The 18,173-nt window shown below is 43.4% G+C and overlaps 1 protein-coding gene across 10 annotated transcripts in view; it reads right to left on the bottom strand.

Moving 5' to 3' along the window:
- KDM6A (lysine demethylase 6A) overlaps positions 1-17,736 on the bottom strand; it is a 157,800-nt gene extending 140,064 nt beyond the window's left edge. For all 10 annotated transcript variants that reach the window (XM_086477448.1, XM_086477463.1, XM_086477476.1 and 7 more), the window contains exons 1-2: positions 17,564-17,736; positions 17,240-17,303 (exon numbers count right to left, since the gene is read on the bottom strand). In XM_086477448.1, the coding sequence (XP_086333574.1) occupies positions 17,240-17,303; positions 17,564-17,724 (225 nt within the window). In that variant the 5' untranslated portion in view covers positions 17,725-17,736. The remainder of the gene's footprint in view (positions 1-17,239; positions 17,304-17,563) is intronic.
- Between the last annotated feature and the right edge of the window lie 437 nt (positions 17,737-18,173).

Genomic DNA, 18,173 nt, shown 5'->3' with positions numbered 1-18,173 from the left:
ACCCAAAATCAAACAAGTAACTTACTACCCATTTTCATCAACCCAAGCCTAAATCTGGCATGTCGTTTTAAAATTTGAAAAGTGCTCTTTTCAGTATTGACGTCCTAATGCTACTACCCACTTTCACTATCAAAAAGTTATCATTGTCTGAAGCTATAGCTGTACGACCACAGCGAAAGCTACAGACAGTGGTATCAGTATCACTATTTTTGTACACTTTATCTGAAAATGTAATATACCTTTTAAATAGAAACTGTAGCTCTAGATTGGTGAGACAGGTTTTCAGAGTGACATGCCACGTATAAAAATACTAAGCGAAAAGACCTTTGCCAATAGAATTTAGCACATAGTTTGTTATCAAGTGGCATCTTGTGTGAGGCCTTCCAGAAGGCTTAGAGCAACTAAATAACATCCTGAAAACAGAAAATACATATAACCACAGTTCTGTCCACAAATATGTGACAACAGTCACTGGGAAGCAGCTGTTAGTACTCTGGCTGCATAAGGGGTAGCTGTACTCTACAGTCAAGGTATTAACCAAAAAAGTATGAATTGTTTTGTTCGTAGTGATGCAATGCAGGAAGACTTTCCCTTGAGAAATGTGTGAGCCTGACTGCTAACATGATCAAATGAAAGAACACTTCTGCGCCTCAAGAAAACCGCTATGATTTATTTAGCACTGCCTTCTACAGGCAGGAGGAAGGCTGGGGGACACCTAGGCCTCTATGACCATCAGCAGTTGCATAAGAAAAAGATGACATGCAAATCTCAAAGTTGGTGTAGAGATCATTGGGTACGGGAAAAAAAACAAGTTTAGAAAAAAAGCAGAGCTGAGTCTTCCTGGAAAGCAGCCTAAGAACTGAGCCATAGGAATGCCATGGGCAGCTCCTCTCCAGTTGCAGACAGCAGCAAATGAGCACATGCAGATTACAGACCTGAAAAGAGGGAGTGTCACTCATGGAAGCCAGAGTTAAAATTATGTCCATAGGCACAACAACCTCATTCCCTGGTTTTAAAAGTCCTGCTAGACCAGTCTGGAAGGACACAACATACCACAGAACAAAGTTCACTGCATAAACCAAAATTCTGTGCTGTTGACACTGAATTTGCAGGGGAGGAGAAGAACAAAAGAAATAAACCTTTCTTTTACAACGACAATCTAAGTAGTTGTATTTCAAGGGGACTGCATATGGCAAAACTGTCACTATGATTCTCAAATATCCCTCCCTCCTTCTGAAAACTCTGCTACAGTTTAAAGGAACTTATTAGTTGTGCATTCAAAACTCCTCCCAAAAAGCTGGGCTTTTTTCTCATTCATTTCCAGAACTCATTTGCAACCACTGGCACTCACCTACTCCATGACCTCACGTGCCAGACGCAACTAACTGGGTTAGTATCTGACATACAGGTTTGGAGGCGAAGCAAGGATTACATACCACTCTGCTACAATACGAAGTTTGCAATTTAGTACTGCCTCAAGACCAAAAATTAATGTCACTGTAAGGTGTCCTTCTTAAGCCAAGTTTAGCATTGCAAGCTTTCTCCATCCTGTGATTTCCTTTCCCTCACCTACTGTATAGAAGCACAGAATCATTTAGGTTGGAAAGAACATTTAAGACCATTGAGTCCAACCGTAAACCTAACACTGCCAAGTCCACCACTAAACCATGTCCCTAAGCGCCACATCTACAGGTCTTTCAAACACCTCCAGGGATGGTAACTCCACCATTTCCCTGGGCAGCCTCTTCCAATGCTTGACAACCCTTTCGGTGAAGAAATTCTTCCTAATGTCCAAATCTAAACCTCCTCTGGTGCAACTTGAGGCCATTTCCTCTTGTCCTATCGCTTGTCACTCAGGAGAAGAGATCGACCCCCACCTCACTACAACCTCCTTTCAGGTAGTTGTAGAGAGCAATAAGGTCTCCCTTCAGCCTTCTCTTCTCCAGGCTAAAGAACCCCAGTTTCCTCAGCTGCTCCTCATAAGACTTTTGCTCTTGTAGCCTGATGGAAGTAAAACCTTTCATATTTCAGAGGCTAATTCATACTTTAGAGACTCTAAACAAAGAGTGTGCAATTAATGGGGATATTTATGCCTCAAATGTCGGCCGCTTTCCAAATTCTTGGGAGATTCTCCTTCCACTGATTACAGTAGTTTTAAACATGTGAGAGAAGATAAGCACGTAACTTAATTATGTGGCCCAAGCTACATGCTACCTCCCACCCCACTGAATACCTGGACTGTCTTTTCTACCTTGTTCAGACACCTCCAGAAACACAATTTGGGCATTTACTCTTTCCTATGTGGGAAATCTTTCCACTACTCACAGTCTACTGTTATCCATCTGCCCTTTCTTCCCTCCTCCCATTCCAATCACACACTTTTTTGTTATTCTTCCTTCCAGAAAGTAAATGTAAAACTACTTCCAAGGCCTACATCTGTTACATATGGCAAAGTCTCACAGGACAGTTAAATTCAGCTCACTGGAAAATGTTCTGGGTAACCGTATCTACAAGGCTTTTGCAGCAGTTCAGATATGCTCATAGGGTATGAAGTCTCAACATTTCATTCACTGACAACACAGAACACAACTCAGACCTCTAAGCGCTCATGCATAACACTAGTCAAAAACTGAAGGCTTTTACATACTGCCTGCATAAAAGTAGCTGATACTAAATGAAAGATATTTCCCCACAGATAATGCATGCTACATGCACAGAAATAAAACATTAATTTGCATGATAGCATCCAAGAGTAGACTGAACATTCTAAAATACATGTGTATATTTAAAAGTGCTATTACCACAATTAATTAGGTTCTTTTTGCATATTTATTTGTATATTAGTTGAAAAGCATAGCAGTAGACTGAAGGGAAAGTGGAGAATTTAATTAGTAATACTGAAAACAAACATTGTTTGAAACTGATTTTTCTAAAATTAATGAGTATGTGCTTCCCCCTCACCCACATCCTTTCACATCGCTACATACAAACATATGACCGACACCTCACACATCACGACACTTACGTGACAGGGGGCTAGGCGCATGCAGAATTTAAGATAACCAGAGCTAAAACTGCTGCAGGGTGGGGAACAACGGAGGGACACATATTAAAAAAAAAATGCACCTGTTAACTTGCTGGAGAGGTTAGGAGGCCAGCATTACACAGGCAATACAGCTTTAAGCTTTAACTGTTTCTAACCAGTCAAACAAAATACAACTCATACAGATGTACAGCTTCATACAGACATGTAAGTGCAACTTCATGGGCACTTTTCTGCAGTAAACACCACTTTGCAATGGACACTTCCCTTCTCATTTCAGTTCAAATCACCTGAGCAAGTGCTGCATTAGTGTCTCCCAAGAGGGATCCCTTTTCCAAAGCTAAGGGAATTTTCCTTTAAGTTCTACATGTAAAGAAAAAGTTCCAACCAAAGAGGTAATCAAATGTCAAGATTTTGATATATGTGATGAAAGAACACTTCATTTTTAATGTGCATTTCAAGCAATAATACAACTCACCTTTACACTAAGAGCCAAAATTATTCAGAAGTGGCAATTTAATTTAATTCCCTTACCTGATTGTGGAAGGAGAGGCAGTATCATGGTACCTGCCCTACTCATTTAGTGTCTGTTCTTTAGTTTCTAAGCAAAATGTGAATTTTTTCTACTTAAATTACTAATTTAATGAGCAACATGAAGTTACATAAATGTTGCATCATCCTAAGAACGTATCTGTTGTTTAATAATGTTCTTTCACCTGCCATTTAAGTAACAGTAGTCATTCCTCCTACATTGCAGACTTAATCCACGAGGTGTATTTTACAATGTTTTGTCCAAATAAAAGTTAAAAAAAAATAAAAAATAAAAACATAGTAGCTTATACTTCAAATATAAATTGATACAGCAGTTGCAACAGAGTAATGAACTGGCATAACTTGTGAAAAATGTTTCTTTCCTTAAAAGCTACCACTTCAGAGTAGTTTCCATCTACAGACTACTCAGTCCTAGCAAGAGTTGAATCCTGTGCAATCACAGCACAGTCCAACATTACATAGTTTTTCCTGGTCGTTTGAAATAACAAATAGCAAGATCACATTGACCTGGGCCCTAAACTACATTACTTGCAACAAGATGTAAGACTGATCAGAATTTTTCATTCTTCAGAAGACATGGAAGGTACTGAAAGCTGAAATTAATACAAGCATGACAACAGCACATGGAAAGGCCCCAGCTACAGACAGCATTGCTGTTTTACAGAAATCAGCTCTACCATGTTCTGTCTGTTCATTCACTAGGGCAAGAAAAAAAAAAAAAATCATACACCTTGGTTTAACCCTCCAACCAGGGTAACAATAGAGAGCTCCAACGGGTTTTGATTCTGACATTGCAGATAACAGTGCAACGATGCTAACAAAATAACTTCTGTCAGCATATGCTGCATAGGGGTTGCCGAGGTAGAGAAAATGCCAGCACAGCTACAGCAGCAGAGACTACCGTCCAACTGAGACCCAAGTGTGAACATAAACATGAAGAGGTTATTTCAATTTGACAGTACACTCGATCTTAAACCCAGGTACCAATATGTACAGGTATTGATAACTACTACTCTTCAGTAATCTTTTTTATTATTATTATTTAGAAAAGGGACCCACTGGCAAACAAGGTGCTAAGTGAAACAGGTAATCTGCTTATAAGAACATATGAGTTAATTTCAGCAATGACATGACAAAAATCTGGAAAGGTTCTCAAATACTACAGAAAAATCATGAAAATGAAGTCACTGGAGCAGAAGTGTGTTCCTTCTCCTTTCCAGCTGTCTAAAGCCTGACAGACCTTAAGCTAGTCATTAACGAATTGCTTTGAATCAGTTTGTTCCAGTTTTGAGTTCTGACTGTGGAAGTGAGAAAACCCGGAGGGAAAAAGTTGTGAAATGACCTATAGTTGGAACTTGTTTTCCTGTTTCAGTTGGTAAATCTGCATTATCTGCTTACCCACTGCTCTTGAGGCACAGTGTCCTGGTGTTAGAAAATTCCTACCTACCTGTGCTAAAGAATCTTTAAAGTAAGTGAGTTCTAATGCATTGGAACCAATGCTGCACCACTAAGGAAGCTTCACTAACATCATTGCTTAGGAAGAAAAAAAAAAAATAAAAAAAAATCAAGAACAAATTAAAATAACCTCCAAACATCAACAAGCTTTCTCTAGAAGATCCCTGCTGCTGCTCATCTGGACAATCTAGAACACCTTTAACCACTAAATAGAGAAATGGAAGCAAAGCAGTCAAGCAAAACCCATAGAGCACTTGGGAGGGGGCAGCTGGTGTTTCTAGGCCTCCTGAAGCAGCACAAAAGTCCTGAACCGCACCTCAGTTCCACAGGCACCACACGTTCCTCAAATTGTAAGAGCTTCTTGTGCGAAATGAGTGCTCTTACCCATTTTCGCTTTCTCAGGAAGGTCACTTTCATCTAGAAATCATAATAAAAATCACACCTTCCATCATTATCCACAACTGAGGAGCACATACTGGTCTGAAGTGGAGGGCATAAACTACTCCATTCTTTCAAACTACCAAGGACTTGGCTTAATTAGCAATTAAAAGTGAGCAGTACAAAAGATTCCTTTTCACTGGATATAATGGAGTCATCATTGTTCTCAGATTTTTGGCCACAACGCAAGCAAGCTTCAAGTTCGCAACTGGCATTACAGGAAAACATCGTACCACTCAAAAGCAAAAAAAAAAAAACAAGCTGCCACAGGGGAAGAAAAACAACTAATAAAGAAAAATACAACATAAAATGACAGCATTTTTACTGGCAGGAAGAAACAGATTGCAATATTCCAGTTCCAGGTTTTTCCTCGTACAGTTTGGAACACATCTACGTTCCCAGATTAACTGAAGACAATCTTCAAGATTAGGCGTCACAGTCCTACGCAACAATCACATCCCTACCACATACAATTACCTACAGAATCCTTACACAACCTTCCACAATTCTTCCAACTGTCCCAAACACATCCACCTCTCCTACAACAGATTTCCAAGCTATAACACAGTTTTTGCTGTGGTTTCCTTTTTTTTTTTTTTTACATAACAAATGTCACCTTTCCAGGGTCCATTCAACCATTACTTTTTTCAAATTATTTATATCAAATAAACTTTTTAAAATGTCTTGTATTGAGACTACACATAGAAAAAATTCCCATCAAGACAGCAACGATGGGCAGCGTATAACTAACCCCAGAAAACTGTCAAAACTAATGAATTTTTTAACACATGAACTTGTAAGTTAACAAGAGCCCTTTTAAGGTTGAAAATGAGACCTTATTCTGCTCATTAGTTAACATGCACTCTGATGGTCTTTGTGATCTCATCTTACTCGGGCAACAAAAATGAACTCTGCTATAAGCATAAACACCTCTAAATCCTCCCCATGTATAGCCAGAAGAGGCATTAAAGCCATTTCAACTATTAATTTCCTCCACACAGTAACTACAGTCAAGAACGCCCTCCACTACAAAAATTTAACTTGCTAATTAAATTTTGCGTGCTCCTATGCTAAAGGTGTATTTGAGGCTTTTCATAAAGATGCCGGAAGAGGCCGGCTCAGACATGCATCTCATACCATCTAATGCTTAAGAGTTGTTTTCATGCACAACATTTTTTCAGTTATTTCCCCACCTCTTAAGCAAGGAATAGAGGAGTATGTATTATTCTGATTCAAAATTAGCTAAAGAGTTTCTAACTAGGGATTCTTTTTCTGAAATTACAAAAAGCAAAAGCTACACTCACCCTTTCCTTTGAATTAAGAAAGGAACAAATAAACACTCATTTATTCTTAAAAACATCTTCTTTGTACAGCGGGGACCAAAACTGAACACAGTATTCCAGGTGTGGCCTGACCAACACTGAGTAGAGTGGGATAACGACTTCTTTGTCTCTGCTGGTGATGCCCTTGTTGATGCAGCCCAGCATCCTGTTGGTTTTCTTTGCCACAGCAGCACACTGTTCACTCGTGTTGAGCTTGTTGTCCAACAGGACCCTCAGGTCCCTTTCCACAGAGCTGCTCCCCAGCAAGGTAGATCCCAGCCTATGCTGCACTCCTGGATCATGTTTTTCCAGGTGCAAGACCTTACCCTTGTCCTTGCTGAACTTCGTAAGGTTCTGGTTAGCCCACTCTTCCAGTCTATCCAGGTCCTCCTGCAGGGTGGCTCTTCCTTCCCAAGTGTCCACTTCCCCACTCAGTTTGGTATCATCAGCAAACTTCATCATCAGCACTTGATCCCATCATCCAGATCGCTTATGAAGGTATTAAACAGCATTGGGCCCAATATTGATCCCTGCAGGAAGCCACTCGTGACAGGTTGCCAGTTTGAAAAGGAGCTGTTTATCACCACCTTCTGGGTGCAGCCTGTCAGCCAGTTCCCCACCCACCACACAGACCACTTGTCTAGACTGTGATGAATCAGTTTCTCTAGGAGGAGGCTGTGGGAAACAGTATCGAAAGCCTTGGAGAAATCCAGGTAGACAATGTCCACTGCTCACCTCACATCAACTGAGCAGGTTACTTCATTGTAGAAGGTGATCGGGATTGTCAAGCATGATCTGCTCTTGGCAAATGCCATGCTGGCTTCTCCTAATCACGTGCTTCATTTGACTTGCGACAGCCCCCAGGAGGATTCATTCCACAACTTTCCCAGAGACTGATGTAAGACTGATGCGCATTTCATTTCCTGGATCCTCCTTTAAGACGTTCTTGTAGATGGGAGTGACATCAGCCTTCTGCCAGTCTTCTGGGACATTCCCTGATCTCCATGACATTCCATGACTTCTCCAAGACCACAGAAAGCGGCCTTGCAATATCATCAGCCACCTCTCATAACACCCTCCGGTGGATAATGTCCAAGGCCATCAATCTGTAGCGGTCAAGCTCCTATAAGAGTTCACACACCAACTCTTCCTTCACTGACGGGGCCCAGTCTGCATTTGCATCAACCTGGATTTTCATTCCCAGGGCCTGGGGCCTAACAGTGCTGGTAAAGACAGAGGTGAAGAGAGTGTTGAGAACCTCTGCCTTTTCAGTGCTGTTGGTGACTAATTCACCTCTCCTGTTTAACAGCATCTCAATATCTTCTTTCTTGTTGTTTATGTACCTGAAGAACCCTTTCTTGTAGTTTTTGACATCTGTGGCCAATTTCAATTTGAGCTGAGCTTTTGCTTTTCTAACTGCATCTCTGCATGCCTGCCCCAGCAATGCCCTTGCAGTTCTCAACAGGTATTGGTCTGCTTTTCCATCTCCGGCACGCTCTTCTTTTGGTTTTAAGCAGACTCAGAAGCTCGCAGTTAAGCCAAGGGGGGTCTCCGTCTTCCCCTACTTCCCTTACCTTTAAAAGGGATGAACTGTTTTTGTGCTTCCAGGACAGCATCCCTGAAACACTACCAGCACTCACTAGCTGCTTTATCTTCCATGGAAGCTTCCCACAGAATCCCTCCTAACTGAGCTCTGAGCAAACTCTTCCAAAATCTAAAACCATTGTCTTAGTACTAACCTTCAGTATTAGTTATTTAAAAATAATAATTTTCCATTTTTACTAGATTATTTTTTATCTGAATCAGTTTTCCAGCTTGATTCACCTCATAGACCCAAAAATGGTTTCACTAGCACCACGTGAGTAGCAACACAGTGAGTACTTAGAATTCTGTTACCTAGAGGAAAAATGCATAAAACTGAAGCCTTAACTCCAATTCATTATTCTGCTCTAGATTTTTGTGCAACTGAATTTTGAAATCCTAAGATAATGAAAACAGTGCTTAAATAAAAAGTTAAAATGGCAGCTGCAATGGAAGTAAAGTAATCAAAAAAAAAACCCCACACCCTATTGGCTCTGCTTTAAAAGCCATTGCACTAGATGTTTTGGCTAATGCTGCAAACGATATCCTGAAAATTGTTCGGAATTTTTAAATTGTCAAAATGCAAGCAGAAATTTAATGAAAAGCACATTCACAAGTCAATCCGCTTTAGACTTCAATAACCAATGTACATTGAGAAGTGAATCATAATCCTTAAAATGCCACTGTGAGAAAAGGAAATGACTTAGAGCCATTTTAATAAACAACAATTAATTTAACATCTTACCACAAAGGAAATTCATATGTAGACATATAGTGTTCTAGTTGTAATTCATAGCACACTTTTAGTCACTCCCTTTACAAAACTCCAAGTGAGCTCTCAATTCTACATCTTAATTAAACAAGCTTCTTCTTCTGTGAACGCTACCCAGAAAATGCAAGAACCATAAAGGAAGCTATTCTGTCAAAACAGTTCTGATGGTAATCCATGCATCCTCTCATACTCTAAAGTGAAAGTATCTGAGAAAGAATATTCTTCAACTCCCAAATACACTTAAGGGGCTTTTATTTATTTACATAAGGAACACTCTCCTAGCATTCTTCAGATACAAAGAATAGCATTCATATCAAGAATAATATTGATATCCACTGCAAAATGACACAGGATCATTTCAAAAAACGTACCGTTCAATAAATTCTATTCAGTCCACAAGCAAACTACCAAGTGGCCCATACTACTTTTGACAGTATCAGTAGAACTACTCTTGAAAACAAGCTTTGAACAGACTAGTCTTGCAAACAGCCTTTCTACAGAAGGAATTGCAACCCTACTACGGCTATTTCTATAATGTGCCTATCTGCAAATCAGAAACATGTAACAAAATATTTAATTATTTTCTCTTGCTTTACAGACCTTTCCTGGTCCAACAAACTCAGATCAGACTGTATCAAACACAGTTCCTCTCTTTCCTCAAAACAAAATGTTCTGAAAGGTACCAAGATTATCCTCTCAGGTGCACCTATAAAAATCCTGGCAACCTTCTGAAGGGCTCCATACAGACTCACTTAGTTCAATTTTTTCTGGTTTTAACTACAAAGAAGTATTCTGCTAGTGAACAAGATTAACATTGCTAACATTTGTAACAAAGACAGTCAATGGTCTCTGTAATGACATCTGAGGTTTAATGAGCATCACTTCAATTTTTAATTGTGAAGATACATTATTCAAGCATTACACTTCAAACATCATAGCTGCAGAACCTCACCAAGAAGAGAGGTTGAAACAAAAAGTAACTTACACGAGCTGTACATGTAAAATACAAGACAGGTGTGAAACTAAAGGACTGGAAGTTGGATACATAGAGCTATACGCATTCACAGCGCACGCGATAATGGCTCAGCTTCTGGAACTATCTGAACCAATACTAAAACCTGCCACCTAGCTCAGGTATGTATTCAGATCCAACTCAAAAGCCCATCTGCTTAATTCGCTTCTGCAGAAGCTGATCTAAGCCATTTACAGCAGTAACTAGTTTTTACACAACTATTTTAGTATTCTCGAACTACAAATACACACATTTCCTTTCCTCTCAGTCTGCTGAAAGTACTGCAAAATCCCTCCCATTGCCCCAAAATCGTAGCAGTTGAGGTCTAAGAACAATAATATTTGTTCACTAACCAGATATCTACCTGAAGTTTAACTTCTGAATCTGTAAGGCAGGAAACCAAAGCTAAATTTCTCCACAGAACATAAGTTTGCCTAATCCTCAGCGGGATAAAGAACAGTGGGCTATGGCATATAATGCTGGTACCTGAAAGTCTTGTGACAAATGTTTATCAGTACAAAATCACTTTATAGCCGTAAACATTTTCCATGACTCCCCTTAATTCTTGTATCATCTTACTAATGTAATGAAAACAAATGGTTCTACATGCACAGTTATCCAAGTATGAAACATCAACTCTTTTCTAAAATGGTATAACAAACATATGGTACAGCTTTTAGATGATGCTTTCAACACGTACTTCAGATGGTATCAACATTTGCAGACTGTCTTACCTCTATAATTATCAAGTCCACTCAACCCACCACAGTGAACAAATAGTTATGGAGGCTGGCAAGAGGCTGAGCGCCATGCTTTTCACGAACAGAAAGCGCACCTGAATACTATGTACAGACAAAAGCTTTGGGTCGTCTATTTCTTCTTCACATACAGTACCTAAGATTACCTGTATAGAAATCGAAAGCTAGAGTCCACGAGTATCGTGATGCACGAATGGATCACTGGAAAAGATTTCAGTGGTTGAATTATTGGAATTGAACTGAAGGAAAACAACTGTGCCCCATCCTTGCCGCAGGTTTCCTTCATACTTTCAAAAATTAAGTCATTTAATGAATCCTCTATTCCTCAGCTGCTAAAATGCAACAGTGTTTCTCTTCTTCATCCCAAACTGCTGCCCGCCTTGCCTGTTTGATTATTAAGTCAGTAGGGCATGAATTATCTTATGCCTATGCATATGCATCACTTAAAAGAAATGGACCACTTCAGCCTCCAGACTCAGTTGACCAGTACTTAGAAGCTACAATATGTAACATCTATTCCAGAAGAAACATGAAAAGCTGCTGTAACAAAGAAAAATCTTCTACTGTATTTCCTATTAATAGCTCCTGATAGCAAACATAAAGCTTACTGAAATGCAAATCTCAATACGCTAGCTGTCCTGTCATCTTGTAGAGATGAGGTCTATCCTTGTCTTTTCATTAACATATTAAAATAACAACTGTAACATTCGCAACTTCATCGACCTCCTTGCCTTCACAAACTAGTAACAACACTGCACTATAAACTTAAGAAATATCAAAGACACTCAAGAATATATTTTGAGCAATAAAACCCGCTATTTCAAAGCAATATGTCTTGAACAGTAGTTTTGAAACTATAAAACATGCCAAGTAACTCAAACTTAAACAAAAAGTAGTGTAATGTCCTTTTTTTTTTAAAAAAAAAGGTTGTTTCTAATACCAGATGAAGAATAAATACTGCAAGCTTGTAACTAAGTCTTTAGGGTACCAGGATACATAAATATAACATAGGCTCTAACTGTAATTTCAAAGTATAAACACAGTACAACCATGAACTATAGAATGTGTTGTCCCTTACATATTAACTGGATCTTAAAAAACCCTGCCCTATTAACATAGAGCCCAAATTGCACACAGAAAAATACTGACCTTAAAAAAAAAAAATCTATGTCAGTCCCAACTATCTAATAAACACACTTAACGTTTTTACTTTAAATCTTTCCACTTCCAGACACCCACAGAAAAGGCTAGAAAACCAGTTCCACCCTTAGCACAATTCACAAAATTTTAACCAACTTCGACTTGTTCCACGTGAGCAGACAGCATGCTAGATAATAAACAAATAATACGAGATGCATAACATATTAAAAAAAAAAAAAGGATAAAGGAACAGCTCAGATAAACGTACAGAAATCAGAGAGGCTGCCCACTTCCTGGAATGCTTTACAAGCGTCTCATGGTACCAATTCCCAGCGCTGCCATTATATAAAGCAAACACTATCACTCTTTTTAAAGCAGTATTTCTTTGTTTCAATGAAAATAAATTAAACCAAAAAAGTTTCCAAAGTTATTAAAGAAAATAACTCTACTACACCTAGACTAATCTGCTAAAATGTTTTCCTGCATAATCATTTTTCAGGCAGTCTGTTATAATTAAAACTGAGGATATTTAATTATAGATTAGTAGAAAATTAACATTAATGTCAACACTAAAGGGACAAAGTCAATATATACTAAATCACGCTGTCCGGAACTATTTTGAAACAAGCAACACCTACAATTATAAGAAAGATGAAAGAATATTGTCACTGTGCACTTATGTTGTGTGCTTAATAAAAGCACAGATAATCACTCTGTTAATTTTGTCAACACGTGTGGCCTTTACACAAAGGAAATCCCATTTTTAAAGTCAGCTGGAAAACAAAAGGGCTGCAAAACCACAAGAGGTAACACAAGAGACCAGAAACCGGCATATTGCATGGAACTACTTCATCTCTCTTTAAATCGACTTCAACATCAATACTTTTAAATGGAAACAGGCTTCAAATTTTGTCTACAGGATATGACAAACTGATTAAACTCAATGAATAGGAGTTAACAAGCACCCATCTTATACCAAATACATTAGACCAGCTACATCAACCTAAACCTGTATAAAAGCCAAATAATTACAGCTTATGAAACGAAGCTTTGTCACTGAAAGTCAACTTTGGTTAAACACTGGAAGCACCATTAAAAAAAGGGGGGGGGGGGGGGGAAATGCTTTGCAATTCCCTTCCAATACAATGGATGTCCTCCCCCCTTCAAGTAATCTTTAAGCTTCACCTCCTTCAGAACATCTTCCTGGGAGAAACAGACATCAAGATAACAGCAGGGGGGTGGTTTAGGGTTTGCTTGGGGTTTTTTGCTCCTACACATTAATGTTCTTGTCAACTACAGAAGCAGAACAGTGAGTGCTTTCTCCTATATAGGACTAGCTGCATTGGACCTTCAGCATTTCAAACACTTTGAAAGACGACCTCCCTTTTCAATTTCCCTCTCCCCCAAAACCACACCTGCTGCAAATCATGACTTTCAAGCTCTTTTTCTGCAAAATAAATACAAAATTTTTGGCAATAGAAAATTCTGTTCCTTTATCTCAAACAGTGTGTATACCATTACAGGAAAGTTTGATTTCTTCTGTCTTATCCCATATCCAATACATGGAGCAACAATAGAATAATCCTGACCTTTTAGTCTGTATCTTCAATAATTCATAAAATTGTATAGATCTGATGTGTTACCTGCTCTTTTGATTTGCTACACCCAGCAGCAGGGCTCAGTTTAGTTCATGATACTACAGCCATACACTCTACAAAGCAAAACTACCAAAAAAGGGGGACTGCAGTCCAGACCTGGAGCATGAATAAAACCCACAACTATGTTATAGCTCCAGACACAGAGCTTCCTCCATGCCTGAAAGAGATCCCAGACGACTTCTTATTAAAGTCTGTCAGGGTGTGGCTTCACTAAACCAGAGTTTGCCCTGCAAAGGCTTCACAAAATCTCCTGGTCAGCCTGCAAGCGGCTGAAGCCAACGCACGGCCTCCTGCCCAGTGAGTCCCAGTAAGAACGAGAGTAGCAGTGAGCCTCGCTCCGAGGCACCAAATCGAAGCCCACAACAGAATCCTGCTGCTGCACCAGTACCTGTGCGGGTCAGGGAGCAGCCCCCTCCACACCTGCAGCCCAGGACCTCACCTCCTCACCCCAACAGTCTCCTCGGACATGTACTCTGCTCCTACCACCTTAGCCACAGGTAACAGGGAACAAAGAGGCGCTGCTACAGCCTGCCTTTCCAAAAGGTTCAGTAGCAAGGGTGCTACTCTCGGATCGAAAGGAGCAACGATCAATCTTTGCCTTTGTGAAGGATTCCTCTGGAAACATGACTCAATAGTTTTCCTTACCTGCTGTACTTGGCACGTAAATCTCACGTTACGTTATAACGTGCTGGCTTGTAGATTCTTAAATCAGTCAGTTAGGATTTCATAATGATGGAGTCTAAGGTCTTTGTTAGCTGTTGTTGCTCCATGCACAAAAGGGAAGATTTTGTTACTGTTGCTGTAAAACCTATTAACCAAATGCACATCTATACGGCCGTACTTTCTACAATAAAAATAACTGTTACATGGAATTAAAGTGATTTCCTAATTACACTAAACCTTCCCATACAGCAAGACGAAGCTTCACACACACAGAAAGGGAAATGCTTAAGTAACAAACAACTCAAAAATAACAACTTCTTGTTATCAGTAACAGCAATTGAAACACGTGCACATTCCCTGCAAGTAAAAAGCGCAAACAAAACGGAACCTGGTTCAAGCCCAGAAATTCCTCTCAAACATCTTTGTACTGAACAGTAGAATTTTCATCTTTCTACTTCCTTAACAATCTACTTTTCTCAGAGACAAGTTTTACAAGGAACACGCTTCGTGAGTTCATGTGCAAATCACAAATGTCCAAAACATCGTTAGAAAACTTTTAGTGAAATAGCAAAATATTTGGTTGGTTGGGGTTTTTTTAGACTTCACTGCATGGATTCATACATTGATACAGTAGGGGAACATACAACGATATTTCTAGAAATACACTTCAAAACTATCAAAATGTCCCACAACTTCAGCCATCTCAAACAGACTGCATGTATTGAAACTTCAATCAACTGACATAGAAAAGAAACCACGTTACATGCAAGAAAGGACTCAAAATTCAACTAATATGCTGAATTGCTGCCCGTGTTTCTTAGTTTTACAGTACGCAAAATAAAACAACCTACTGATGTTATGCGACAGACTATCTAACTACATAGGATGCTTTTATTTTCTACCTGGCATCCTTAAGCTCTATCCTACACAGGATTCTCTCTAATATTTCCAATAGCCTCAACAGCATCCACAGAGCAGACATTAATTCTGGTCCACTAACAGTTAACATATATTATTTAACTGGTCTGACATGTCACTCTGCTACATTTTTGATTTATCGGAAGAAGGACTTTTATAAATAACTCTGAAAATCAAAAGGAAACCACGGATTTTTTTAAATAGAAGCACAAAGAAAAGTGTACTTGCTCTTCCTCCCATCTCTCCCTCCCCCTCCCTCCACGTCCTGACATTGAGCTTCTCCAATCATGCCAGAAATAAACATCCAAACACAAGTAAGGGCCTAGGCTACCGAATTCAACATGCTTTAGAGTTAGGTCTTCGGATCAACAGAGACCAGCAATAGGAAAAAAAAAAAAAAAAAAAGAAAAAAAAAAAGAAATAAATCCTTCCCGTGAAAATGCCAGCATACAACACGGGCACAACAATGGGGTGAACAAAGTGTCAAACGCAACGCTCCTGACAGGATCGAGTCAGCACGCAGGAACCAGAAGAACACAGTCCCCTGCTTCAATCGTGTGGTATTTTAAGAATAGTTCGACTTATTCTGTTACCCAAACGTTTTCTTCGCGTTCAGCCTCTAAACGCACCCGGCAGGCGCTCAGCCGGCACGGCCTTTGTCAGTAGCTCACGGATGGGCAGCAGAATGTGCTACAGGTTGATAAGGAGGACACCGGCGCTGCAAACGCCCTGCCTGCAGCAGGAACGCACCCAGAAAGAACTTGCAATGTGCAGGAGAGTTTCCCTCAGCGTTCGCCGGGGGCTTCACGCTCCAGGCGACGCGCGTGTTCCCTCCCGGTATTTGTTTCGTGTTTACCCCCCCCCCCGCCCCCCCTTCTCTTTCTCCTCCCTGTCCGGCCATCTTGGGCCGACAGGAGCAGCCATTACTTAACTAAATGACAGGGCCAACAACTTTTCACAGAAACAAACATCTCTCTCGAAAGCCCGGGCAGGCTCCAGCAACCCGCGGGCCGTCCCGCTCCCTGTCAAGCCGCCCGGCGGCGGGGACAGCGGGAGGCCCGGCGGGGCGGGACAAGGCGTTCGGTGAAGACCTGGCACGCTGGGAGGCAGCCGGGCCCGGAGAGTAAACAAGTCACTCGGCGCCGGGAGCCGCTCAGCGCCGCGCCCGCCCCGGGCCCCCCGCTCTCCCCCGGGCTCCCCGTCAGCTTCCCCCCCGCCGCGCCGCCAGGCCCAACGGCCGCCGGGCAGGGCGCGCGCAGCCGCCGGCCCCCGCCGCGCGGGGCGAAAATCACGAGGGAGGGTCCGGGGAGAGGCCAACGTCAGCAGCGCCTCGCGCGCGCGCCCTCCTCCTCCTCCTCCTCCTCCCTCCCCCCCCGCGCCGCCGCCACCACCACCACCACCTCCTCCTCCTCCTCCTCCTCCCCCTCCCTCCCGCCCCCGCGCCCCCTCCCCCGCCCCGCCGCCCCGCTTGGCGTTTGCTCCCGGCCCCGGGCTCCGGCCCCGGCGCGCAGGCACTTTCCCGTCCCGGGGCTGGACGGACACCAGCAAAAGTCTCCGGATAGGAGCCCGCAAGGCCGCGCTCCCCTCGTCCCGCACCCGGCCCCCTCCTCCGCGGGGGGGAGGTGGGGGGGGGGGGGGGAGGGAAGGAGCAAAGGCGGCAGCGACGCGTGGGGAGACCGCGGCTGGGGCCGAGGCGGAGCGCCCTGCCGCCTGCGGGGACGTGCGGCCGCGGATGTGGCGGTGCCCCCCCCCCCTCACACACACACACACACGCACGCACTCGCACCCAGATGCACACTCGTACGCACACACTCACCGTGTGGACCCGGGGGACCGGAGGGAGGGGGCGGCTGGGCCGGGCCGGCTCCCTACCCTCCCCCCCCATTCCCCCCCCCCAGCCCCGCTCCACATCCACCCTCACGCTTACCTTTAACAGCAAGGCCTTCGTTCTGGCGCCATCTTCATGAAGCCTCAGAAATCCGAAGAGTCGGCTGCAGAAGGGGAGCGGGCGGGAGGGAGGGGAGAGAGGCACAAGCGTTAGCGAGAGTCAGCCCCCCTCACGGGCAGGCAGGCAGGCAGGCTCGCTCCCGGCGAGCAAGGGCAGAGCGCGGCGGCGGGGGCCGGGAGCCCGCACACGGGCACACACGCACTCCCGAGCGGGGAGCCGCGGGCAGGGGAGGGGGGGGACACGGAGGGAGCGCGGGCCGAGCCGGGACACGGAGGCGGCCGGGACGGAGTGGGGAGCGGGTACCTGTCGAGGCCGGATAGGGCTTCTCTCTCCTCGGCTGTCAAGCTGGCGAAGTCCTCCTCGCTCTGGCCGCTCGCTTTCCCCGCCGCCATTTTCTTTTCCTCATCACCGAAAGGAGCAGCAGAGGCGGCGGCAGCGGCGAGCGACACTCCGCACGATTTCATGGAAACGCAGCGTAATTAACTCACGATCGCAACCCCCCCCCCCTGCGCGCCCCCAACACCCCCCAGCGCCGGGCGGGGCGGGGTGCCCGACACACACACACACCACAACTTTTATTACAACAACAACAGCCGGCAGGGAGGGGGAGGGAGGGAGGGAGGGAGGGGAGAGGGAGGGAGGCGGGGGGAAGCCCCGCTGCTCGGAGGAGGAGGGAGGGGGGAGGGAGGGAGCCCCAGCGCTGGAGACTCGGGGGAGGGGGGGGGGGGGGGAGGAGGAGGAGGAGGAGGCGGCGGCGGCTCCTGCTGCGGCGGATGGCGGCGGAGCGGTGTTTACATCGCCGCGGCGCCGCTCGCCCCGGCGGCAAGGGGTGCGGGGAGCCGGGGTGACAGGGGCCCCGCCCGCCCGGCCGCGCGGGGTGTGTTTGCCGCCCGTACAAACTTCCCCAGCAGCT

Source organism: Leptosomus discolor, chromosome 1 (assembly GCF_034619465.1).
Source record: "Leptosomus discolor isolate bLepDis1 chromosome 1, bLepDis1.hap2, whole genome shotgun sequence".
NCBI classification, from domain to species: Eukaryota; Metazoa; Chordata; class Aves; order Leptosomiformes; family Leptosomidae; genus Leptosomus; species Leptosomus discolor.
This window is presented reverse-complemented; position numbering and strand designations above follow the sequence as displayed.